General features: G+C 39.9%; 1 protein-coding gene across 1 annotated transcript in view; it reads left to right on the forward strand.

Moving 5' to 3' along the window:
• Positions 1-6,123: 6,123 nt before the first annotated feature.
• NOTCH2 (notch 2) overlaps positions 6,124-27,759 on the forward strand; it is a 167,803-nt gene continuing 146,167 nt past the window's right edge. Inside the window, exon 1 of the mRNA XM_011933036.1 lies at positions 6,124-7,674. Coding sequence (XP_011788426.1) covers positions 7,185-7,674 — 490 coding nt within the window. The 5' untranslated portion in view covers positions 6,124-7,184. The remainder of the gene's footprint in view (positions 7,675-27,759) is intronic.

The raw sequence follows: 27,759 nt of genomic DNA on the forward strand, positions 1-27,759 counted from the left end.
ATGTATGAGTATTTATGATGGAGGAAACTAATTTGGACCAGGGGCACACTGAATTCTTTGGAGGGACTTCAGGGAGGTATCTTAAGGGCTGTGAGAGAGTCTCAGGGGGCAGTGAGACTCCCTCACTGCTGGAACAATGCTGTGGGCTCACCCTAGGCCTTTGGGAGGGGAGAGAGATGTGCAAGGAGGAACTCCATGGTGGTTCTTCTTTTGCTACTGTTTGTGCTACTTCCCCACTTCTAAACAGGTGCATAGTACTCCAGAGCACCCTTACATCTTCCTTTCCCACTCTTCTGTTCTGTTTTTCTTCTCTTCAACTCTTCTTACTTCCCTTTTCTCCTCAAAACCAAGTGGTGGATGGGTAAGGAACTATACTACCTTTTGTGTGTTCTAACTTTGCCTTTTTTTTTTTTTTTAAATAATTTAAATGTTGTCTTCTAACTTCAGCTCTACCTAAGTAAGCCTGGGTTTACCCTATCCACTTCTTCCCTTATTTTTAAAATATCTATTTCCCAACCATTGTCTTTGGTAAGTACTCTCAAATGACAGTCATCAGCAGAAAGGCAAGGATTTCAGGCTATAAGAGTTTGATTAAGGAAGGATTTTTCGAGGTAGCTATATCTTGCAAAAGAAACAGAAGTGTGAACTGTTTGCAGGGCTCTTCAAACAGCAATGAGGTGTTCCTTCTGGATTCAGATATAGATCTTAATGGGGCAAACATTCTAGGTCTTACTACCATCTGTTCTCTTTCTGCTTAGACTGTTAGTATGTGTTACAAGAGGAAAGGAGGCAAAGGTTTGAAAGAAAAATGATTGGATCAGTTGTCTGAGAAAGAGGATAAAGTAGTCATGTGACATTATTCTTAACAGAGATTAGAATGATTAAAAACAAAAACATGTTGGTATCCAGGATATTCAGGTACAACCACCCCTCACCTGCTGATTCCAATTTCACATTCCATTCCACATTGATGAATAATAATAATGATGTACTTTTAGCTTTGTCAGAAATCCTATTTCCATATTTATAAGGTCATTACGTTCAGTTGTTGCTGATATCTGGTCTGAGTCCAGCAATTACCACCTCTGTCTCTTTGCACACACTAGCAGACATACATACCACTGATTTGTACTTTCCTACAAAATTACTCTTTCCCTTTTTAATTAGAGTGTTTTCAGAAGCAAACCCTATCGTTAAGGCCATGTATGCTTCCATTATAAATACCTGTTGCCAGCCATTAATTATCTCCCGATGAATTACTTACTTAGAAAGAGATTTCCTTTTTTTTTTTCTGGAGACAGGGTCTCACTTTGTCACCCAGACTGGAGTGGTGGAGTGGTGTGATCATGGTTCACTGCAGTCTTGACTTCATGGGCACAGGTGATTCATCCACCTCAGCCTCCTGAGTAGCTGGGACCATAGGTGTTCACCACCATGCCCAGCTAATTTTTGTATTTTTTTGTAGAGTCAGGGTTTCAACATGTTGCCCAGGCTGGTCTTGAACTCCTGGGCTCAAGCGATCCTCCCGTCTTGGCCTCCCAAAGTGCTGGGATTACAGGTGTGAGTCATTGTGCCTGGCCTGTGCATACTACTTTTTATAATGGGATTTCTCTTCCTTACTTTTGATGCCCCTACTCTCATACTTAGTTAATCATTTTGAATTCCACTTAATAAGAAAAGTCTCCATTTTCTTCTTCTTCGGGGGACTTAGATATAATCTGCACCTAGATGGTATGAAGATTTTCCATATTTTAAGGTAGAAACTTTCTGTGTGCCTGAATCTTGCTGTTAAGAATGTCTTGGCTAATCATGAAGGAAGACTATAAGAATGTGAGTAAAAACAATTCAACAGTCCCTGAGAGCAATGTCAATAAATATTCAAAATTGCATAACCATTTTAGTGACTAAAGCACTGAGACTCATCCAATAATATTGTGGTTTGATAATTACACAGTTGTGAATTTATGATACTGTAAAATTGGGGAGACATCTTGGTGCATACAGGTCAACCCTTTCATACATCATACGCAAAAAGTGCACACCTACTTAGGAGTTGAAGTGTAATACCTCCTAGCATAAAATGCTTAAAAGAATTAAAAGAAGATTTTAAGGTAGTGATACAGTGGGCATTCCTATATGAATTTTCCTGCTTATCTCATGTATAGCAGAAGATGTGAAATTTCTAGGTAAGGTTTTTTTTTTCTTTTGACAGGGTTTTGCTCTGTCACCCAAGCTGAAATGCAGTAGTGGTAACATGGTTCACTGTAGCCTCAACCTCCTGGGATCAGGTGGTCCTCCCACCTCAGCCTCCCGAGTAGCTGGGACTAGAGACATGCATCACCACGCCCAGTTAGTTTTTTGACTTTTTGTAGAGACAGGATCTCACTTGGTTGCCCAGGCTGGTCTTAAACTCCTGGGCTCAAGCAATCCTTCTGCCTCGGACTTCCAAAGTGTTGGGATTACAGGCATGAGCCACTGTGTCCTTCCTTAACATCAATCAAATTGAGATAATCACTTTCATAAAAGGGCAAAACTATGCCAAGAAGCCCATTGTATTAATCTGTCTTCACAGCGCTGTAAAGAACTGCCCAAGACCAGGCAATTTATAAAGGAAACAGGTTAACTGACTCACAGTTTAGCATGACTGGGAAGGCCTCAGGAAACTTACAACCATGGCAGAAGGCAAAAGGGAGGCAAGGTACCTTCTTCACAAGGCGGCATGAAGGAAAATGAATGCAGGAGGAACTACCAAACACATAAAACCATCAGATCTCATGAACTCACTCATTATCAGGAGAACAGCATGGGAGAAACCGCCCCCATGATTCAATTACCTCCACCTGGTCTCTCCCTTGACACATGGAGATTATAATTCAAAATAAGATATTGGGTGGGGACACAGGCAAACTATATCGCCCATATTACAATTACTTATATTACTGATTCCCTTAATTAGAGTAGAGGTAATTAATTGGGTGTAGGATCAGTAGAAGGGTCTGGCTGGTTCTTAATTCTCAGAGCTAGTTTAAATCTTGAGGTTAACTTCTTGCCTTCTAGAACTTGTGTTTGGCTGAACTTTGTGAACCTTTCAGAAAGTAGGTCTTTATTGAGCACATACTCTATGCAAGGCAAAGAACCAACTACTGTGGAGCTTACAAACATCAATAAGGGGTAAGAAATGACTCTTGTCACATGGTTTACAGTCCAGCTGTGTATGCCACCACAGTTCATATCTTTCAGGCTAGGGCCTGGATGAGATGAAAGTGGACTCAAAATTAATCCCATGCTCTCTACTTTCCCATATCCCTGTGCTTTATCTCTGTTTTAGTTATGTTATTTGTATGTTGGCCTCCCTCAATGCTCTGTGATCTCCAAAGAACAGGGGCTGGGTTTTATTTATTTCTGCATTGCAGCAGAGCCTAGTATGTGCTTTGTAGAGAACAGGCTCTAAAAATATTTTAAATTAAAAGAATGTATTCACTTGTTTATGTTTCCTAGTTACAGTGGGTCAGCTTGTTCTGTACTAACATGGAAGTGACAAGAAGCTGGTGTCCCTCTATGCAGAGGTCCCCATGCTAAATATCATCTTGGATGTGCTTCACACTGTTGCATAAAGGGGCAGTGGAGTGAGACTGAGTAAGAGGACAGAAATAGTGGGGGGTTTGTCTCAGTTCACTAATTACTTATTTAACCTTGGGCAAGATACTTAAAGCTCTATCTCAGTTTCCTCATCTGTGAAATGGGGATAATAATGACTGGGGTGCCTATTTCCCACGATTGTTTTGAGGATCAAATGAGATAATATACTTAAAAGTGTTTCTGGAACGTCTAAATCACTGCACAACTGCAAGGCATTATTAAAAGAAATCTTCCTTTTAATTCCTGCTTCCACAAACATCTCATCACATATCCTTGCGTTCCTGTGTTACACGGAGAGATTCGTGGTGTAGCTCAATCTGTGCATCATAGCTACCCCAGAATCTCTTCTTCAACTTCTCCAACACAGCAAGACATTCTTCCAGTCTTGCATTGCTCCCCAGTTTATATAGATATATATGTTTCTCATTCAGCATTTATGTAAAACGTATATTATTGAGCACTTATGTGATAGAAACTGGGGTGAAACAGAAAATAAGACAGAGCCCCTGCCTGTGAGAGTTTTTTACAGCTTATTGGCTCTGAGAGGACAGACATGAGAACAAATAAGTGCCCAATTCTGCATTTATTTTGGAGGTAGTTTTATGTGAGTTTAAATTAGTAAAGATATAGACGTACATTTTTAATTTTGATTAAAACTAAAACAATTGATAGCCCTTATTCATATTTTTCTATCATTAAAACTTATCTTTAAAACATGTCTTCAGTCATATTTTTCCCTTACTTCCATTCATACGATTTACTCTTTACTTCTCTTGTCCTTACCAGAATGTATGCAGTCAGTTTCATATTGTAACACATTTAACAAAAGTTATATGTGAACATAATAGCTGCTTTCTTTAAAACGGTTACTTTGAGAAACTGTATACCTATTATTTTTTCGTTTTTTTGAGACAGAGTTTCGCTCTTGTTGCCCAGGCTGGAGTACAGTGGCACCATCTTGGCTTACTGCAACCTCTGCCTCCTGGGTTCAAGCAATTCTCCTGTCTCAGTCTCCCCAGTAGCTGGGATTACAGGTGCCCACCACCATGCCCGGCTCATTTTTTTGTATTTTTAGTAGAGATGGGGTTTCACCATGTTGGCCACGCTGGTCTTAAACTCCTGACCTCAGGTATCTGCCCGCCTTAGCCTCCCAAAGTGCCGGGATTACGACATGAGCTGCCACACCTGGCTTGCACATGTATTTTAATAATGTTGTCATAGCTACAGTCACTTCTAGAGTTGTTCTTTGGGGATAACTATCTTATATTCTTCTGAATATATTTTAATAGTGACAAAACTTATCTTTGCAGGTGATTTTTAAAATTTGTATGCAGCCAAGTCACTATGAATTATCTTTAGTGAGTAAAGAGGAAGATCAAACTGGTAACACTGTGGGTAAACAACTGAAAAATAGTGTTACCTTTCTCTGAACATATTTGCACAACAGAAATTCCAAAAATGTTTTGACTACATTATTTTTGAAAAGAGTTTCTAGTATTCCAATGTGACCACTTTCACTAACAGTACTTGCTTACCATAGTGCCTGCTAACATACAGTTTTGGAACTTCATAGGTCTATGCCCATACTGATTTGCACTTGCTTAAGTGTTGTTTTACATTCTAGTTCAACATCTATTATGTGAGAGACACTGGGGATGAATAGGCTGTGGTCCTTGCCAATGAGGACCTCAAAATGTAGTTGAGAACACAGAAATACAAAAAGTCCTGTGTGAAAAATAAATATCGGTGTAAGATAAAGAAGTGGCAGTGGAAGACAGTGAAGGGACTGTCTGTTAGGGGTAGGAATTTATTGCGGTGTCGGCAAAGCCTTCTTTGGATTGAAGGATGAATTATGATTAGAAGTTCATTACGAGGAGGAGGGAAGGGGACTACAGGAGTCATTCCAAGCCAAAGGAACAGAAGGTACAGGGACAGCAACAGCAAGATATGTTTGGGGGAATCTCAAGTTAGTCAATACTGTTATTGTGTGAAGTTCACAACAGGGGCAGGGAGGACAGGAGATGGGGCCCAATGACGAAAAGGCCTTGTATGTACCATTTTTAGAAGTTTGAATTTTACCCTATAGGAGTCAGGGAGAGGTTCTATGGGTAGGATTTCCCATCCCAACAGGATTGTAAACTCCCACATCCAATTAGTCACATCCCCATTTTTTTTTCTTTTTCTTTAACCTTGTCTCAGATCCATTCCTTCTGAAATCTACCTCATTAGTTCAGGTCTTCTTAAATTTGTGCCTGGACTGTTTCACTAACTCTTGACTGGTCCTGAGGCTCCAGTTCACCTCTTGCTCCCAACAATCAATTTTGTACAGGATTATCAGAGCAATCTTCCTTTCCATCAGTCTCAACTCTGTTTAAAAACTTTCAATAGTTTTCTGTGACCTAAGACGTAGCTGCCTCCCCACCCTTTCAGCTTGCCATTCAAGGCTGCATAATTTGGTTCCAACCCTCTTTCCCTCCTTGACTCCTCTCACTGCTAACAGAGCCAGAACTCGTTTACTTACTCTTTTGACTGTACCTTTGCTTTCATGAGGGCTCTTTCCTGGAATGATATGTCCATACAACTATTGCTGTTCTTACTTTTAGCTCTTTTCTTAGAAGCCCATTTGTACCCAGGCTTGATCACACCCCCTACTCTCCTGCCCTGGAAGTAACTACTATTCTGGTTATAGTCTCTTAATATCTATATCTATATATATACATCCACAGATAATGTGTAGTATTGTTTTGAAAACAATATGTATAAATGGTATACTTTGTCTCCCTCTGCGATTAGTTTTGTCACTATCATCTAGTTTTTAAGCTTTATCCCTATTGACATAAATATAGTCTTTTCAGTTACTGTGTTGCATTTCATTTTATAAATACACCATACATCATTCATCCATTCCTGTGAGGGTGGACATTTATGTTGTTTTCAAGGTTTTGCTATTACAGTGTTACAATGAATATCCTTAGCTTAGCTGGTCTCCTTGTCTTATACAAATTTTACTGACCTTTCAAGATCCTGCTTTCACCCCAGCTCCTCTGTGAAAGCCTTCCCTGAATCCCCCAGCCCACAGCGGCAAAGTCTTGGTCCTCAAAGTTGCTTGTGCATCTTTGGTATCATTTCACTGCCAAACACACAGCTACGCAAAGTAAGGCACTTAAGAAATACTTGCTACACGGATGAACAAATGAATGAATGAATGGGGCAGCACCACTCCGTGATGGCTCTATTCCTTTTTAATGGACTTTGGCGCCTTGGCCCCCTTTCCTTCTTTGACAGCACTGGTCCTACTCCAGCGCATTCCTCTAACTAGCAAAGCAGTGTGTGGATGTGTGGGTGTAGGGGGCGATACAGACCTCACTGGATGAGGGCCGCCTCTCCCTGCAAGTTCACGATCCCGGCAAACTCCAGTGCTTGAAGTTCAGAGCCCTACCCCACCCCACTCCGCCCCAACGCCCCTTCGGCACCGGCCCGGCCAGCGAGGCGCTGCAGCCCTGATCGAGTGAAGGCGCGGCGGCCCCCGGGGCTGCTGGAGAAGGATGCGGACGGCACCGATGACTCGTAGTAGATCCCTCCGCGCGGAGCTCGGGCCGGCGCTTCTTCCTGCGGGAAACCCCTGGGTGCCCAAGGCGGCGGGGCCGAGGCCGCGGCGACAGTGGGGCGGGGCTTGCGGTGGGAGGAGGCGGCTGAGGCGGAAGGACACACGAGGCTGCTTCGCTGCACACCCGAGAAAGTTTCAGCCAAACTTCGGGCGGCGGCTGAGGCGGCGGCGGAGGAGAGGCAGACTCGGGGCGCGGGGAGTCGAGGCATTTGCGCCGGGACTTCGGAGCGTAGCGCTAGGGCCTGAGCCTTTGAAGCAGGAGGAGGGGAGGAGAGAGTGGGGCTCCTCTGTTGGGACCCCCTCCCCATGTGGATTTGCCCAGGCGGCGGCGGCGGCGGAGGAGGCGACCGAGAAGATGCCTGCCCTGCGCCCCGCTCTGCTGTGGGCGCTGCTGGCGCTCTGGTTGTGCCGCGCGGCCCCCGCGCGTGGTGAGTATCGGGCTGAGGGGCGCTGTCCGCGGCGCCCGGGGCCGCTGCCTAGGGCGACCCTTCTACCCCTCGGTCCTCCTCTGTGTGGGAAGGCCAGGCTCGGCCGTCGGCGCAGAGCGAGGCCACTTGCTGGGTTCCCGAAAGTTTGGACATCGCCGGGGGCCCCTCCCGTGGCGCCCCCGCCAACCCCCGGGGTTCCCCGCCGCCTCTGTTCCCCGCGGCCCGGGACCCCTCACACGCCTCCTCGGCCGGAGGGAGGCCGACAGCAAGTCTCAGAAACTCCTTTTTCCTATGTCAGGGTGCGGGGAGGTAGGCAGTTTTGCCCTTCAGGTTCCGCGTTTCCTGGGGTCGAGCGAGAGCCGACGGCGGGCCTCGGAGGGGCTGAGCGAAGGAATGCCAGATTCTGGCGTGGAGAGCGGGGGCAGGGCCGCCAAGCCAAACGGCCTGCACCTTCGCAGCCAGCCTCAGCTTTGCCGGGGGGCGGCACACGGACCGGGTGTGTGGGCTTGGTTTGGATGGGGACGGGGTTTTGCGGCGCGCCTGAGTTTTGACACTCCGATCCCACCGAAAGTCCGGAGGAGCCGGGTGTACTACTGCTCGTGTCTTTGAAAGGTGGAGGCAGGAGAAGTAGGGCAACTGGGGTGGCTGCATGCTGAGGCACATGATTTAAAAATCTCAACTGCTGTTTTTCTTTCCGAGGCGCGGAGCTCTGCTGCTCTTTCAGGCTGTGTCCAGACCCAGGAATGTGGTGTGACGATCACCAATTCCTCCAACCTGGCAGCAGCATTTGCTGCTCCTTTGGCATGGCTGGGGGTGGGGCACGGGCGGGTGAGGAAAAGTGGATACGTTAATTCAAAGGGCTTCCTTAGAAAGCTTCTTTATGGTTGGATGTTTCTAACACGATTGGACCAAGGAAAGGGAATCAAATCATATCTTCCCCATCCCACCCACACTTTTAGATTCTACATTTCTTCAGACTCTTTAGTGGAAGTAACTTGGGTTTTGGAGCCCTGCTCTGTAATCCTGGATTCAAATCCAGCTCTGCTGTATGAACTCACCAATAAAATGGGGATGAAATTATCCAGCTAATAGGATTAATTAAAATAATGTGTATTAAACGGATGACACTCTAAAGGTGTTCAGAAAGTCCTTTCAGGGCCGAGGCTGTGTTTTACTCTTTATGAGATTGATGCTTCCAGTTGGATAGTGTTTTGTGCATGTTTGTTGAACGGAAAGGAGCCCCTTCTTTTTCTGAGCGTAATCTGAACAAAGATTTTTACCTTCACCGACAAACTAGTACGTGAACTACATCTTTTTCCAAATAAAAGGTTAGGAAGATGATGAGCTTCAGAAAAATATGGCCTTTGTTCATTGTTAACAGGCAGTCGACATGTCAATCGCAGATGTTTAAAAAGAGAACAAGGTTATTTATCACCTGAAAACAGTAGTGGGTTGTTCAGCACCAACTAGATACTTCTTGGAAAGTTCAAATTTCGTACACGTCTAGGTCAGTAAGAATTTCAGAAGTGGACCAGGAGGCTTTGTAATGATGAAGCAGAGCTGTTGTTTCTGAAACATTTAATAAAGAGCATATGATGGTGTTTTTGCTTTTCGTTTTTCTTTGAGTGAAAGCTTTAAGTGTAGCTTTAGGATAGAGATGAGTATAATCAACGAGACAGTCTGAGGGTCATAATCCTTGGTCTGCCGTTAATTTGTTTTGATGAATAACTTAATCTTCATGATATGTAGTATCCTCGCCTACGAAGCAGGACTAAAGGAATAACCGGCTTTAGAGAGTTGTAGGGAATAATACATATGATTGTAAAGTGATTTGCAAAATTAAGTATTAAATAATCTGACTGATGTCAGAAATAGGATTACTCTGACACATAGGGCTTTTTTCATTCTAGGATCTCAGTGCATAAAACTGCCCTCCACCTCTGCTCTGCTGAGGTGCTGTGATCATTAGTTAGCGTTTAGGTAGTCAAGTTGAGTGTTAGTCAAGTTGACTCAAAGGATAGGATTTAGATGTTTTGATTTTTAGGCAGGTGTTCTTTAGATGCTAAACTAATGCAGTAGAAGAGATTTAGAAGCCTGTTTCTTGGTACAAATCTTAAATCTTCTTAGACTCTACAGTGCAGGTTTCTGGAATCCTCTTAATTTATTATTGTGTTTTGCTAAGGTACCAATTACAGCACACCCTTCTAAACTTTTGAGTGTTCCTGTGTTTGGCTTGTGGCCAATTGTTAATTTAAACATCACGGAGTTTCTAAGGCAAGGAGATGTCAGCCCGTGTGTCTGATTGTCTAAATAGCTATCCAGGACCACCCTCTTGCTCCTTGTTTTCTTTTGCTTTGCAATGGGAAGTGACTCCATGATTTTGCTGCCTGCTAGATCATTTCTCAGCTGAATTCTTCTCTTGCTTAAACAAAATCAGAGTAATTTTCTTTCAGATGGAGATGAATTTTAACCTAAAACTTTTTCCTTTCACTTTCTTGTTCTTTCTACATTATTATTATTCCTTTTTTTGGTTTGGTGGTAGGGGGAGGAGAGTGATTATTCCTAGTCTCTCTTATTTTTCTGAATGTTTAGATTTAAAAGATATTTACCCATAACTTCTTGGGATCTCTCTGCACCATTCCCACCCTACTGCCTTTCCTGTAGGCTTCTATGGCATAGAGGAGCAACTTTTGGTTCACCGGTATTGTAGTTGCTGACTTCAGGACCTTTAAAGAATGTTTAAATTCAGTGGGATATGCTTGGATGCTTCAGAGCAGCCTTACAATACATTTTAAAAATATCACACCCACAGAAATTCTATTTTACCCACAACATTTGCATTGATCTGGTTCCCACTCTGTGATGCCATTCCTAGTGATCCTCCTCCCTACCTCTTCCATTGTGGTAGGAAAAAGCTCTGTGTCCTGGCTACATCAAAATCTGTTGGGGTGAATCTTGGACTCAGCACCCAGGGGATTCTGATAAGGTAAGTTTGAGAATCCATATTTTTTCAAGGTTTACAGGTGATTTTGACAAGTAACTTGGTTGCAACCCACTGATTCAGTAATTTTTTTTTTTTTTTTTTTTTGCCTTCAGGTGTGTGTATGAGGTCTTTCTAAATTTAAGAAATTTCCATAATGAATGTGACCTTAGTCATTCTAGTGTTTAATGCTTCTGACTGAAGGAATTTTAAAATTGCTAACATAAGAGCTATAGAATATAATGTCTTTCTTCTGTTTATCTGGGTGCAATGTGTCTGCATTGACTCTTTGGAGGGCTTCATATATTTGGATGATGTTTTAAATTCTCCACCTCTCCTTTTCCCTTTTTTTCTGTTATCTCTTTTTTCTTGTGTCATTCATATATGTCATTTTTTGACACTTTATCTATATGTCTGCAATGATTTTAAAGTAAAAAACTGCAAGGCATGATTCAAATAAGCATATAATAAGAAATTTGACACCATTTTCTTTATATTGTGTTCACAGTCCATAGTTACATGCTTGCCTGCTTTTCTTTTGAGACGGAGTCTTGCTCTGTCGCCCAGGCTGGAGTGCAGTGGCCGGATCTCAGCTCACTGCAAGCTCCACCTCCCGGGTTTACGCCATTCTCCTGCCTCAGCCTCCAGAGTAGCTGGGACTACAGGCACCTGCCACCTCGCCCGGCTAGTTTTTGTATTTTTTAGTAGAGACGGGTTTCACTGTGTTAGCCAGGATGGTCTCGATCTCCTGACCTCGTGATCCACCCGTCTCGGCCTCCCAAAGTGCTGGGATTACAGGCTTGAGCCACCGCGCCCGGCCACATGTTTCCTTTCTTGATGTCTCAGTCCAAATGCCTAAATCTGAACTATTAATTTTCCTTCCACCCTTTCCTGATTTTCCTGTTTTTGTTTTCCCCCCTTTCTCTGCTAATGACTTGAAACCAAAAAGTCTTTTCTTTCTTTGTCAGTCTACCATATGTGTAGTATTTTGGACAGATCACTGAACTAGGAGCCAGAAGACCAGAATTCTTTTCCAGTTCTGTTATTAATTGGTTTGGTGACCTTGTAGGAGAACCAGTGTTTTGGTACTTCATTTTCTAATGTACATCGTTCATGGTCACAGAGCCAATTAGAGTTGAGACTAGAATTCCTGTCTTCTGGTGTCCAGTGCCTCATTGACTGTCCACACTGCTTCCATCTCACGTACAAATGAGCTTATGTACACAAAAACTCTTATAACATCCTCAACTGCTTACTGTTAATGCGTACATGAGGAAGGAATCGTGTCTTTTCATTTATGTGTTTATTCTAATGCCCACACCCCCTACACCTGTACCTGGCATGATGCCTTGGCATCTAATAGGCACACAGTAAATATTTGTTCAGTTGGACAATTACTTTTAGCCATTTTCTTATTTTGGACAACTGTGGTACTCCTAGATATTTTAAAAATAGTATTTGCAAGAGTCATGCTTACCTTACATTTGGGGAAAAACCAAATTTTTCCCTTCCCCAGATGTTTCATTTAAACTTGTAATTTTGAATTTCTTTGTGTGTGGGATTTCTTTCTCTCTTTTTCTCATCACGTCTGCAATTTTTAAATGTCACTTTGACTTTGGAATCTCACTTCAAAGGCACTGCCATCCACCCCCTGCCTCTCACTCAAATTTGCTTCCACTGCTTCCTGTATTACTATATTAGTAGGCCAGCAATTTCTATTATTTTGTCCAGAATAGCCACACCTTTTTGTAATTTCATCATTGTGGGTACTAGTCATTTTTGGAATACTATTTTTTTTTTTTTTTTGAGACAGAGTCTCGCTCTGTCGCCCAGGCTGGAGTGTGGAATACTGTTTTTAAAATTAGAGTTAACTAGGTTTGTGTTTGTTTTGATAATTTTTTTCGAGATTATTTTCATTGAGTGGGATATTGCAAACTTGTACTGGACTGAGAATATGTACATTTAGTAAAGTATATTTGCTTTTTTTTCCCCCACCAAGAGAGTCCCCTGAACACCCTACTGACAAAAACTAAAGGTGAAATATGATGAATAAATATTTGAGAGAATCACATGGTGTTGAGTTGTCTCTGCCACAAGATTTTGCTCCTTGAGGGCCAGGACTGTGCTACATACGTTTCATATCTGTACTACAGAACTTGTCTGGCATGTGCCCCAAATTCAGAGTCAACTGAGCAGCAGGTCTCAGTCACAGCATCTGGGACTCCTGCTTTCCCACCTTTAGAACATTCTACGGGAGAGGCTGATGGTGAGTTGGAGTGTGTTTCTATGTTCTTTTTTCTTTTGAAGGGATAGGATCAGTTGAAAGCTGACCCCACCCACAGACTTTTATGTTATCTGTTTTAATTAATTAAGGAGTGGCTGAAATTTTCCTCTTTGTTGACTTATGCATTGGCAGGAACTTTAAAATTCATCTAGTCTTTCTGTCCATCTCATGCTGGATCTAATGTTTACAACATTCTGGTCAAGAGGTACCATACTTTCTCTCTTCTTGAACATCTCTTGTGGTAGACAGCTCTTCCTCAGCAGTTTGTTCCATCTTTGGCCAGCTCTAATTCTTAGAAAGATCTTCTTATATTCAGCTGTAATCTGTCTCCTCATGACTTGTCCTCATTGACATCTACTCAGAAATTTGTCTCGGAGTCCTGAGACCTGTGCAGGTGATAGGGACCCAAAGAGGTGCTTATTTGTACACTTCACTGAACTGACATCCAACTCTCCATAAAAGGAGTCAAACCCAGTGAGGAGCATGAAGATGACCCCGTCTGGGGTGATTGCTCAGGTAAAGCATCTTAGCCCTACTTGTTTCATACCTCCCTGCACAGGTGGGCACTGGTGGGAGAATAACATTTATCAAGCAGTGTTTCCCTAACCTCTCTTATGATAAGAATAGCTCAGGTGTTCTCATGGAGATTCTGATTCAGTGCATCTGGGATGACATCTGTGAATTTGTATGTTTAAGAAATAGCCAGGTGATTCTTACATTAGGAAAGTTTTAGAATCACTGCAGAGTGAATCTGGGAAATCAAGGTGTTTGTTTTTGTTTGTTTGTTTTTTGAGAGTATTAGAGACAGGTTGCTTTGACTGGATCCTGTGGTCATTTTTCCCCCTTGGAAATGCCTCCTACTTGCTGGCCTCGCTTAGTACAGAGAAGGAAGCTGCTATGGTATAAGGTTAGTAAAGTTGTTTGTTTTGTCTTAAAAGAAATTTGTGAAATCCAGTGTTTTCAGACTTCTGTTTGTGTTGTATGGCTTTGTTGGAAGCCTCCCTATTCCTTATTCCTCCATTAGAAAGTTACCTGAGATGATAGAATTCGTAGGAGTTCCACAGCCTTTTTGGTGTCCACTAAATAATTCTGTTGTCAGCCGTTGCAAATAGTGCTTCCTTTGAGGATTTCTGCTTCATTAGCTCATGAACACATATTTGGTGTCAGCAGTTTCCCTCAGATGTGTTAGGGTGAAGAGATATAAAGGTCACTCATTTCTGGCAGTCCTGCTTTTGGGGTGTCTGGGCTGCTGCAGCAAATGGAATAAGAAAAGGAAAATAAAGGAGGAATCTAGGGCTTCTTGAGCAGAACAAAACAATCTGCAAGAAGGGGCACAGGATTGCCCCTCTCACAAAGACACTTGATATTACTGTCCTTGATAGGAAGAAGGAAGTGGCTTCAGATCTGAAAGGATATGCTCATAGGCTTGAGAACAGGACAAACTGCATCACTGGTAGTGGTAGGAGGTTTGCTGTAGATCTGTTTTTTTCTCTTCTCTCTCCTTTTTGAGAGGAATATTATCTGTATGGCAGAACATACATTGTGGCCTTAAAAAGGAGAGTAAAGCCAAGAAAGGGGGATGATAAAGCCATAGCTTGGAGTAAGAAAAGCAAAGGAATTATTGTATTAATTTGTGTATGTAAATATATAGATTTCTAAATAATTCACTGGTAGGATCACTAGCCCTTGGCTCTAAGATTTACTGTCTTTGTAGCTCTGCTGTCTTAGTGGTATATTGGGGGAGCATTGTGGTATGTTGTCACACTTAATTTGTGTGTTTCCCTTGGCATCATGTGGTAGCAAGTACAGGGTATTCTACTCTTCTAGATGTGTGGGAATCATTGACCAAGTAGAAAATATGGTCCTGCCCCCAAGGAGCTGACATCATCATGGAGACAAGACAGATAAGCAGACAATTAGGAATATGAAATGCAGCTATTTCATCATTTATCTATGTTCTCTGAAAGCAGTTTCCTGCAGTCAGGGTGACTCGGAGCTACAGGGTCTTGGGAGTAAACTTCAGGTCTTAATACCACCAGGGCAAGGCGACCTCCAGCTCACCCTTGCTGGGCTTGTCTGCTATTGTGAGCTGTCTGCCATTTTCCTCTTTCTGTGTTGTAATTTAGAAGTATTAGAACTTGACTTGCGGAAAAGACAAAAACCCCTTTGTCTGGTGAGGGTGTAAATATAAATTTGGCACACGTTGTGGTGTCTATTATGTCTGTTAGTGGGTTTGTGGCAAGAGAGAGTGCTGTGTTCTTAGTCCTGGATGCCAAGCCTGATCTAGGACAAGTTATGGTGGAAATTTCTTCGGAAGATGCAGTTCTCAGTGACAGTGACTGAAGGAACTTCTCGTCACAGCCAGGCAGTGACTGAAGTGTGGTGTGGACACACCCAGAGTTGCTGCCTCAGGTGGCATTGATTAATCATACTAATATCTCCCTCACCCTTTTGTACTTGTCTTGGCAAAACCCTGTTCTACTAGCTCCCCAATAGTTTGGCCTTTACTAGATATGACTGAACAAGCTTTTGGGGGTTCACCTTAGTGTCCCTTGCCCCTCTTGCATTTCCAGCCAGCTGTGTCGCTCCAGCCATGGTACCCTGGGTCTTCTGGCCAGGCAGTGAGGAGCTGGGTTTTTCTTCTCATTGAATTGAAGCACCTTTCCCTGGAGGCTTGCCTAGGGCAGTTTCTGGTCTCCAAGTCAGTTCCTTCTGCAGGATACTGGCAGCCAGCAGAACTCTGGGTTATTTGAATACATCAGCCAAACATCTTGCCAAGACGGACTCATTGTTGCACAAAGACAGGTTGGATCTATGGGTGTTGCAGAACCTGTTTCTGGGTTAAGAGTAGCTCTCTCACCCTTATATATGTTTATTCATATGATAAATGTATGTGTGTATTTTGTGAAGTAAGGGAAACATGATGATAATATTGTGGTTGGAGTTAGACATTGTATCCTAAATATGTTGTCTTTTAACAAATAGCATTCCTTTAAAATACAGTTGTGCTTGCTAAATAAGGTGTTGTACAAGAAGCTATGGTTACATTCTAAAATAAACTGCCTTGTTCTGAGGCAGGCACATTTTAAAATTGTTGTTTGCTTCTTTTTCATCTCTTTTTATTTTCATCTTTTTTTGTGAGAAGATTCGGGAAGTTTTTAAGCCTCAAATATTTTCAGTAATCTGTTTTAACTGGTACCTAGCAAGGAGAGGTTGTTCTATTGGTATACTTAACCAACATTCAAATAAGAATAATTGAATACTGTTTACTCACTAATCTGTTGAGTTTCTAAGTATGAATAATCACAAAACTGGATAGTGCTGACATATTAACTTCTCTAATGGTAAATGTGGTAAGCAGCAAAGACATTTTTGTTTAATTCTCTCTTTCACATGCTTTGGTTCAGACACTGTCAAGACACATTGAAGTTTGAGGACATGTATAGTTTGATTATTACTTTTATTATATTTTTATTTGCTGTGAATATGGCTCTATTTATTTGCTAGATCTTCTTTAATTAGAAACATTAAGGGCATTTACTTTATTACAACATTTAAAGCGCATCCTAATCTTCATGAGGATTTTTAGGGAAAAGACCATATCCTGAGAATCATGCAAGTCTCTAGCATTATGTTACTATTTAAAGTAAGTAACAATATGAGTGGTTCCTCTGACATATTCTTTCTAAGAGAATTAAGGAAAATGGTTGGAACTAAAAACAAACATTGAAACAGTTTAAGGTAGGTTTACATAGCAACAGAATTATTCCTTCTGTTTATACATAATTAACTCATATTTATACTTTGTTGATTTTCTCTGGCACCTTTACAAGATTTTTTTATTTTTGTAATATAAAAAGTAATTGTGTTTGAAAAAGTAGTTAAGGATGTTTGAAGAATCTAGAAAAGCATAAATAAAATGTCCACAATCATGCTGCCATTAATTTTTCGGTATACATCTTTGTTTCTTTTATCATTAGATTTAGAAAAGCTGTTGATCTCTTTTATACATATATATATATTTAGTTTATGAACAGACCTACATATATATGTGTGTGTGTATATATATACACACACACATACACACACACACACACACACAATATACTATTGTCAATGCTGGGTTTTATTTTTAAAAATCTTTACCATTTGATAAGTGGTAAATATTACTTAATCTTAGTTTGCTTCTCTAATTACAGTGATATTGAATGTTTTTTCATATCAGTGGCGTTTGTATTGCTTTTTTTCTACTTATTTTGGTAAATTGTGTCTTTTACTCATTCAGTTATTTTATTACTGATTTGAAAAAGCTCTTTAAATGTTAAGGGTGTTAGTCTTTTGTCTTAAATATGTCAGCATATGTATGGAAATAATTAGCAGTATATAACATCAAATTGCTACCAATGTTGATATAAAAATTGTTCATTTCATAGGTTAATTTTTTTTAATCCTTTGGTTTCTAATATTGGTTAATTCATTTGTTAACTGCTATTTTCTGTAGCTACTTTAAAGTTTTTATCTGACTGTATCATGCTTTCAGCTGTATGTGTCCGGGAAATTTACATTTACTTTAATACTTAATAAAAAAATATGTTGGAGGAAAGCAGTGTATTCTGGAGTCAAATACATGATTTTGGGTGGGTGAGGGGTAATTTGCTACTGTCCTCCTTTTCTAGATAGCCAAGATTTTTGAAGCATTTAACATCCCTGAAAGGCAGGACTAATGCTATGTCTACCATGCACTGCTAATTCTGACACTTTGACCTAATGGATAAGCCAGTACAGTGGGTCTAGCCAGTTAGCTTGGTCAGAGAACAAGATGACTAAGATCCTCTCCCCCTTTCTTCACCAAATTGATTAGTTGTAGGACAGAACTGACTGAAGCAGCCTGTTGTTTTGGCAACCCATGGACACCACCTGTTTCTTCCATTCCTCCAGCCTCCTACTGCCCTAGTGCCAGTGCTGTGTGCACAGTGGGTAGGAGATCAATGTTGTTGCTAAAGAATGTAGCAGTAAAGAAGAGTAGATTGCTTTTTTTCCAAGCTTGTGTGTTTTTAAGGCACCCCACTGGTTTTGACATTCGTTGCTCCAGCTGAACTGCTCTGTGCTGAAGCCCTGCAGGTCTCAAGTATTTGGTTCAGAGTAATTTCGGGCCATATGAATGCTTTCTTAAGTATCATTGGAATTTACTGGGCTGGCTGTCTGCCAGCTATTACCATATTTAGCATGAAGAGACCTGGGGAATGAGGACATTTCTGATCAACCAAGGAAGGAAACCTATTTGAAGGATTACAACTTTTTTTTTTTTTTAATGGGGTAGTTCAGAAAATGCCAGTTAGACTGAGACTCAAATTTGTGTCCACTGGTCTTTGTTTCTGTGCCTCCTCCCAAAATTAATTTATGAATAGGAAAAGAGATTTGATAGTGAAGTTCTTTCTCACTCTGAAGTCTAATACTGTTTCTGGGAGGAAGTAAGAGAATTATTATGCCCAGACTTTGCACTGAGAGGCTTAACCAGCAGGTGAAGCTGTTGATTAAAAACATAGGTTGATGAGTAGTCTCATTTTTCTCCTTTGAAGCTTTCAGAAATTTTCTGCTTTGTCCTGGTCTAAATGTATTTTGGCCCAGCCCTTGTCTCTACCCTACATTGCAAACCATTAGCCTTCCCTCTGTGGCTCAACATTTCTCTGCCTCAGTTTTTTCCAGATGAAGACAGTGTTTGGAAGGACCAGTAAATACAATCAATATAAGAATTACTTTTATAGAATCAAACAACCTCCAACATTTCTGTGGAAATTTATAGTTTATATAGAGTATTCTTACACAGTGGTCTCCTGTAATCCTCACAAACTTGGTGGAAATGGAGCCTCACAGGGGTTAGGTGACTTGTATACATTATTTACCCCATACATAATAAGTGACAGAGCTAGTAGTTAAACTTGTGGCTTGATTTTTCATTTTTTTTCTGTTTTTTTTTTTTTTTTTTTGAGATAGGGTTTTGCTCTCGTTCCCCAGACTGGAGTGCAGTGGCACAATCTCGGCTCACTGCAACCTCCACCTCCTGGGTTCAAGTGATTCTCCTGCCTCAGCCTCCCACGTAGCTGGAATTACAGGCATGCACCACCACGTCTGGCTAGTTTTTTGTAGTTTTAGTAGAGACAGTTTTCTCCATGTTGGTCAGGCTGGTCTCGTACTTCCGACCTCAGGTGATCTGCCTGCCTCAGCCTCCCAAAGTGCTGGGATTACAGGCATGAGCCACCGTGCCTGGTCCTTGCAGCCTGATTTTTTAAACATCAGATTTTTTTTCTTTTTTGAGTTTTTACTATGTGTCTGTCATTCTGCTAGGGGCTTTGCAAATATTGGTTTATTTAATTCATATGGCTATCCTTTGGGGTAGACAATATTTTCTACATTACAGATAAGGAATTTGGAACTTAGATTCACAGCCTTGGATGTTGGCCTATGGTAAGTGAGGGGTGTAGCCAGGATTCAAACCCCTGTCTGGCTCTAGGGCTGCTGCAGTAAATCATGGTGCTTTATGTACATTCATACACTTAACACTTTGCAACAACCCTAAGAGACAGGGGTAGGTATTTGGGGAAACTAGGGTTTCTAACATGCTCAGGATAATGCAATTAGTAAGTGGCTTAGTCAAGATTCAGAGCTAGATCTGTCTCCATAACCCTCACTCATTCCAGGATACTGCAGATGCCTATTTTTATGATATGTATAAGTAAAAATTAATTCAAAAAACTACCTTCTTTGAAGGGGCAACCAGTTAGGACTCTTTTGTATCTTCCGAATAAGTAAGAAATGGATGGACATTAACTGACTGATACATTGATGGCTCTTAACGTTCTATCAGTTGATTTTCGTTACCAGGACAGGCAAATATAATTTGGAGGTAAAAAAGGGGAGTTACCATTAAGGATGAGTCTTTAAGCCAGAACGGGCCACAGTGATGAACTCTTCAGAGGACTGCTCTCCGGACCGTTGGCCCTTCTCCTCTGGGTTCTGCTTGGGGACATTCCTGTTTGTATTTATGGAGACATCTCTTTGAAAGGCAGATGCCAGCTTTGGTGGGGAGAAGGTTGGAATACATACAAGCCTTGCTCTAAATTTACTAGCCCCGTGTTTTTGGGTTAGTTCCGAAAGCATGCTGTGCCTCAATTTTCTTATTTTAAAAATAAAGATAGTAGCAGTATATTTTGGAGTTGTTATGAAGATAATATCAGTTAATAAATGTTAGATTCATTGGACAGTACCAGGCACATAGTAAAAGTGCAGTAAATAGTTATTGTTGGTAGTGGTGTTATTTTATGTTGCAGTATAGACTGGCTTCTTGGTACATTCACTTTTCTTTAATCAAAAGTGGATGAGTGATTGGGAACCTTCATGAGGAAAGAGGAACGTCATCTTTGCAGCATGTGGATTGTTCACTGGTTTCCTGTGATCTAATGAATATTTAAGGGTTTCATATTTGAGTCTGTTCCCTTAATGAGGTTCACTTTCTGTTTGGGGAGATTATATCTACAGGCATACCTCATTTTATTGTGTGTTCCCTTTTATTGTGCTTCATAGATTTTGTTTTATTTGTTACAAATTGAAAGTTTGTTGTAACCGTATGTCAAGCAAATGTATCAGCACCATTTTTCCAACAGCATATACTCACTATATGTCCCTGTGTCAGTATTTCTTAGCAATAAAGTATTTTAAAACTCAGGTATATGCATTATGTTTTAGACATAATGCTGTTGCATGCTTAATGGACTACAGTATACTGTAAACATAACTTTTGTATGCCCTTGGGAACCAAAAAAATTTTGACTTGCTTTATTGTACTGTTTGCTTTATTGCGATGATCTGGAGCTGAAGCCACAATATCACAAAGGTGTGCCTGTATTATGCAAATTGCATTGATAGGTGTTAAATCATTTTTCCATTTTTTATTAACCACACATTTGTGGTTGGGTGTTATGTTTAGTACAGATATTGTGATTTTCTAAGGTACAGCTTTGAGAACGATACCAGGTCTAACACTCTTGTTTCCAAATCTCCTGTGATGTGACAAACATAATCATATGCCATCCAGTGTCCCCATGCAGAATACTAATGTGAAGCCAAAATACTTGGTGTTTTAATTAACCTTAAAGCAGTTAATGAACTATCTCTGTTAGACATTTTGAAATAATAAAAATATCCCATTGTCTTTTATTACAACCTCAGGGGCTACTGGAGATTTTGGGATCTTGGGTTGGGAACCACCCATCTAATCTATCCTTGTTTTAAAGAGAGAAAACCAAAGAAGCAAAGTGACTGGCCCAAGTACCTAGAGCTGGGTCAGAGTTGGGACCAGAATCCAATCTCTTGACTTCTAGTCAAGTGATGTTTCCACTATGCTCAGTACTCAAATTATGTATCAATATGTCGGCCCTTGTTTTTTGAGGTCTGAAAGGGTTAGTGCCAGAGTCAACAACAGTAAAAGAGTAGAAAGGGTGTTGGGAGGGGAGAGGTGTGTCTATATTTAAAATTTCAATGACAGCAGTGAAAATAATTTGCCTGTGAACCTCTGCCTGTCCCTTTGGAGTTCTTCGTAGTAGTTGAGACAACCTGTCATGTCTGGTGTCATAAGCGATTCAGAGTTGGATTAGCCTGCACTGGTGGAGTTACTTTCTCAGAAAAGGGCTTTATATTTTAACATTTGCTTCCCTTGACAGTTTGCTGCTTCTCAAGTTTTGGCAACCTTGAACAAATGGTTGTCAGGTTTTTATTTTGTTTTGTTTTAAGAAAAAATTCCAAATTTTATTTTGCAGATTTAGTAAGTTATCCTGTACCTGCCACTCCCTTCTGCTCCCTCTATAATTATTTCTAAGACTTTATTTTTCCATTGTGGGAACACTGTGGAAGGTTTTCTTTTACAGTCTGAGGTATGTATAATTATGTGTAAGCACACAGTTTATAGAATATGTAAATGGTCCATATGTTAACTTAAATACCCTTAAAATATTTTCCAATAATTTAAATCTTTCCATAAAAGTAGCTGAAGCTGCTTATAGTAAAAGAGAAGTATACACGAAGGATAGAAGAATTTGGATGTAGTTAATATAGATGAATATGAATGTCACTTTGGAGGAACTGGAAGTATTTGCATGAACACCGATCAAGTCATGCCTCCTTGTTAATAGAGTGAACAAAACAGACGAAAGTTTCTGTTTTCATGAAGTTTATGTGAATATCAATAGCTTCCATATTCTGAGGGTTTATTATGTGACAGATGCTTGGGGTCAAAATACTTTATTTGTTTCCTTTAGTTCTTAAAATAGATGTTAGGATTCTTGTTTACAGAAAAGTTAAGGAATGTTCATCCAGATCATGATCTAGCCAGTCAGTGGTATAGAGCAGCCACTGGAACCCCTCTTTCCTGATCCAAAGCCAACATACTTAACCGTAATAAATAATGCCATTGTCTGGTGGAATCCTGTAGTCCGTTAGATAGTGTAATTTTGTATTTAACGTAAACATTTTGTGCACTGAACTGACTTACATTTTACTTTTTAAAACAATATTTTAATTCTGAATGAGCATTTGTGTAATAGGAGAATGATCTAAATTGCAAACTTCCATTTTGAAGAGTTGTTGTTCTTTTAAATCTTTTTGTAACTGGGAAGAAGAATGGATTTATGTTTGTTGTAATCCAAGGAAAGTTGGTTAGCATTCTTTCCTGTTACTTTGTGATCCAAAAAGACATTCTTTAGTAGATTAAGACCAGGAATGAATGTGCGGATTTTTTTTAAAATAAAAAATTGAGAGAGATAGAAACTAGCAATTCAGAGCCAGATTGATGTTCAGAAATGTTTGATGCCAGCCGTTTTAGTTACAAATAGCTTTTTCTTGACTGTACAGTTGTGTTCTTATGAAAGTACCATTCTGAAAGTGGTGTAAGAGACCATGTAAAATGATTGGAATGCCTCAGCCTCTGAACAATGGACATAGCCAATTATTAAAATTACCCAGTACTAACCTGTCTTAGCTTGGGAACTATGGAATTAACTGTGGGTAGCATTCTACACGTATCATTACAGAACAAGCATAAAGACAACCTTGTTTTTTCTTCTTCTGTGGATTTTTTTTTTTCTTATTACCATCTCTTTTGTTACTGAAAACTGGTGGTCATCTATACTAATAGATAAGAGAAGTGTGTTTGACACCAATACCTAATCTTAGATTATCCCTGCTATTTTAAAACACAGTCCTTCACCTGCATGCTCAGACATGTGGGTTCTTTCAAACATACTGGACTTCCTCCTTAGGTTTTAGTTGTGTTAGTCAGTAGTTGAATGATGAAGGAGAGGATGCCAAGGGATACTAAAGACGGTAAAAGAGATAAGTGACAGTAAACATTGTTGATTTTTAATTCTCTCTCAGAATGACTATTAGATACCCTTCCCTACTACATTTTGGTTTTTGCTTTAGCATAGCTGGTGAGTTTTGGAATCAGAGAGACTGAGCTCTGATTTGTACTAGCTAGGAATATTAGATAAGCCACTTCTTTGAGTCTCAGTTCCCTTATTTATATAATGGGAATAATAGTAATATCTGACTTGCAGGATTGTTTGTAAAGATTGAAAGCAGCATATTTAATTGTGCTTTCGTGGTTCTGGCACAAAATAGGCACCTGAGTGTAGGGGCCCCTGAACTTTAAAGTTCATTACTTTCATGGTAATTCCTCCTTTGAAATATATAGTCTGGGAACATTTGTCTCTAGACCTTCTTGTTTCAGTTTCTTTTAATGACTCCCTTTAGGTTCTGCTCCATGGCCAAGGCAAGATTATGGATCACCTAAAGAGTAGACTAAAAGTACTATTGTCTAGTAACTTCAAGTTTGTAGATTAACTCACTGTGAATCAAAAGCTTTTAAAAATCTTTTGTGTGGTCATAGTTTGTAGTGTCTTGTACCTCTCATCTCAGAAGCAATTGGTTCATAGAAAAATTATTTAGGATTTCAGATTAAAGATGAAGAACTCTTTCAATAAGGAGGAACTTATTTGGTTGGATTATTTGTTTCTCTCTTTCACCCCAAGTCTTCATGGAAATCAGGTTTGATTTCCATGTTAGAAGCAGTTGGTTTTCAGCATTGGGAAAGCTTATCTAATCAGGCATGCGAAGTGGCCTATGTCGGATTTCTGGGCTAGAGAAGGCCAGGGGAGGTTGAGGAGATTATTGTACTTGTAATTCCTGAGCATGGTTTAGACACAGGGAGAGGACTGTGGAAATTGTTTTTAAAAAGTTGTTGAAGTTAATGTATTCTTGGGTGGATTTGCAAAACAGAACAAAACAAAAAGTTGTTGAAGTTAGTTACACTGGTCTAACAATGTATACTTACCACCCCCATTTGGGCTGGAGGAATGGATCTAACAAGGTGTTTGTGATCTAATTTGAATCATGTAATCATTTATCGTTTCTGGGTTAGATGGTAAGGATTTTCTGTTTCACAGATTTTTAGACTGGGAATTGTACTATTATAAAATAATATTTTACATTAAATAATGCTTTCCGGATTTTAATCACCTTAATAGACATGGTCTTATTTGAGCCACAAATGAACTCTGCTAAGAATGGAGGGCTGGTTACATTATTTTAGTTTTACAGATGAGAATAATCAGTCTCAAATAGCTTAAGGGAATTCCTTTAGACCGTATGGTTAGTGTATGGAAAAGCCAGAGCTAGAACCCAGGTTCTGATTTCCAAAGCAGTTCTTATTTCATTATACCACATAATTTTATAATGTCCCTAAATCTGAATTTCATTCCTCATGATGTGAATGAAATCACATTTGGTTATATTTGGTTAGCTGTGTCAGGGCACGACAGTAATGGAGCAGACTTTGAGTATTCTTTCCCCAGATGGGTCAGATAGCTTTTCTTAACAGCTGTTCTGTGCTTGCATTGTTAATCAGTTGTCCCTGGTTCCTAGACAGGATGTTGATCAGATGTGAAATAGGCAGAAATCTGTGGCTGACTCAGCTTAACTCATCACAACTTTCATATGTCCTGCTAGTAGGTCCATGATATCACTGTCATTTACAGGCATTTTTAATTTTCTGATGTCTATTTATTAGTATTTTTCCTCAGCCATTTTCAATGTCTCAAGCCATAGTTCTTCCTGAGTGGCCTGAAGTGATTTTGCTGCTCTCTAAAGCTTCCTTAAGGTTTCTCAAGAGCGTAAAACATAGGCTACTGCCAAATGTATTTTTATTTCCTAGCTCTTAGCATTTCTCACCTTATCATTATAACTTTAAATTTAAACAGAATACAAATTGTGTGCACAGATGGGTGTGTCAGTATTGCACTGTCACTTATGTAAGTGCAGTTTAGCATTTCTTCTTTCCTTTTAATCAAAATGAGGAAATAGAAAATGTTTTGTTATGGTAGTTTTACACATACACCCACAAGGAAATATGTACCTAGAGTCTGTGGGAACTGTAACTGATACACTTCAGGGAAGAAAATGTATGATGGCGAAAATTTTAACTCTGCCAAATGTTTATGGGGAAAGAAAAATTAACAGACTCACATTTTACACTTCAGTTTATCCTAGCCTCTGCCTTGTTTACATCTATATAATAATGAAGCTATACTTGTCTTTCCACAACAGTATATTTTATATGTTGTACCTTTTGTTTAAGGGAGCCTTCTTAAACTTTCTTTCAGTTGTCCAGTATACAGAAGCTTACCGCAGGGAGTGGCCAGCTAGTTAAAGGTTTGACACCTCAATATCAACAAAATGCCGAGTGGATCATTTTCCCTCCCACAGCAATCCAGTTGGACATTTGACCATGCCCCGTGGTCTGTGGAGAGCTTCTCTGAAGGCCACTTTTATCTGGCACATCAGGGCTATACACCTCTTTCACTAGAAAGAATTTGGCAGTTTTATGTTGTGAGAGCTGAGATTCACCATTCTCCACCATCCTGAGAAGAGCTTTGATAGCAGGGCTGCTCCTGAGGTACATAGATTATCCAAAATACATATAATTTTTTCATAGAAAGTTATATATGTATTATAATTTTTATTCAAGACAGGTTGAAATTAATAGATTTCTTACATTCACTGCATTAAAGGAATATTTATGGCTTTGGTAAAATTTTAAATTTCAAATTCAAAAATTTGAATATTTGAATTAAACATCTCTGATTTAACTCTGTGTGTGTGTGCGTGTGTGTGTGTGTGTGTGTGTGTGTTGGGAGGAGGAATAGACCTTGGAATTGTTTTTTCAAAACTTTTTTTTATAATAGTGCCTAATCTCAGTTGGCAAGGAATAGCTGTCCAGAATGCTGCATAGATCTAGCAAAAAGATTTAGGGAAGTTGTAACTAGTTTAATAACCATCTGTGGAGTGACATAGATTGACACACCCAATTACACAAGACCTGAGTCTGAGAACTGTTGATGTGCAATCATCCCATCAGCATCTGCTTGTCATTATCAACAACAATAATGGCTCAACTATTTCTTTGAGGCCACATGAAAAGACAGTGTACCCATAGCAAAGGATAAGTCAGACCTGACAAAAACATAGCCCTCTGCATCCCCTTGTTCCCAAACTTCTTTTTAAACATAACCTTTTATGAAGTTCTGAAAAATTTCATTTTATGTTTTCTTTTTATTAATTTTTCTTCTTAAATACTATGGCTTTCCAGCTGAAATCCTTGCCAAAACCAGTAAGGGCCAGTGTACTGTCGGTGATTTTTCTAACTCATTTCTTTGTCATTTGAAGCCTTCCGTGGCTTCATGCTGCTTTACGTGTATGTAAATATTCAGTATCTTTTCTAGTTTACACTTTTGTCACAACTGCTATTAAGCCACCTTTAGACACATTCTAATACAAATTATTTTCGCCATTGTGAGTGGGAGGGAAATAATCAGTTCACAGGGATAAATTTGCATGTTGAGAAGATTATATATAATAGTTTGCAAAACACTTCTATGTACATTGTATCTGTTATAGAGACAAGGCCATGTGTTTGTTTATAGAGACTGAGACAGAGACCCCATGAGATCTAATGCGGAGTCACATGACTCCAAAGCTAGGTCTTCTATCTGCTCTTTGGTATATAACTGGATCATTATTCTATTGACAGAAATAAGGAATCTTCTTATTTTTGAAAGGTACCCTTTTGCCCTTGGAAGGTATATTTAGATATCCTTTACCAAGTGGAAAGAAGATAGTTATATTTTCCTGCCTTTTGATAAAAAACATTGTTTTTTTTCTAAATCTTGTTGTGTTTGACTAGAGTCTGTCTGATTAAAGTACCTTTTGGGAAATTAAGGTTATGTAGAAATTACTGGGCTCAATCTAGTGATACAAATATGTGTTGTTTGATTTATCAACACATTACAAACCTTAACTTTGGAGTTTTAATATCTGATTATCTTTAATATCTGGTTATCTTCTTTCTGAAGTGTATGTACACAAAATTGATGCTAAATAAGGTCTTGCTGTTTTGGCAAATAGTCAAATGCAAGGTATTGATAGATCAGTACTGTTATAACTTTGTTGCAAAGTTGCTGCATGCAGACAGGCTGTGGGACCTTGTTCATTTTTTGAGAACTAATGTAGAGTTTGAAAAAGCACCCTGAGCCTGCATTCCAGAAGTTCTGGTATGGATAGTGTGAGCCCAGGGTATGTGCTTAGATAAAAGATCATTTAACAAATAGGTTTTGCATTTTTTTAGGAATCAGGCTTTTTGCTGAATATTAGAGTGGTTGTTTCAGAGAGTTTGCACCAATTAGGCTTTATTGGTGCACTGAGGAGAAGCAGAGAG

This window comes from Colobus angolensis, unplaced genomic scaffold (genome assembly GCF_000951035.1).
Source record: "Colobus angolensis palliatus isolate OR3802 unplaced genomic scaffold, Cang.pa_1.0 Scaffold124, whole genome shotgun sequence".
Taxonomy (NCBI): Eukaryota; Metazoa; Chordata; class Mammalia; order Primates; family Cercopithecidae; genus Colobus; species Colobus angolensis.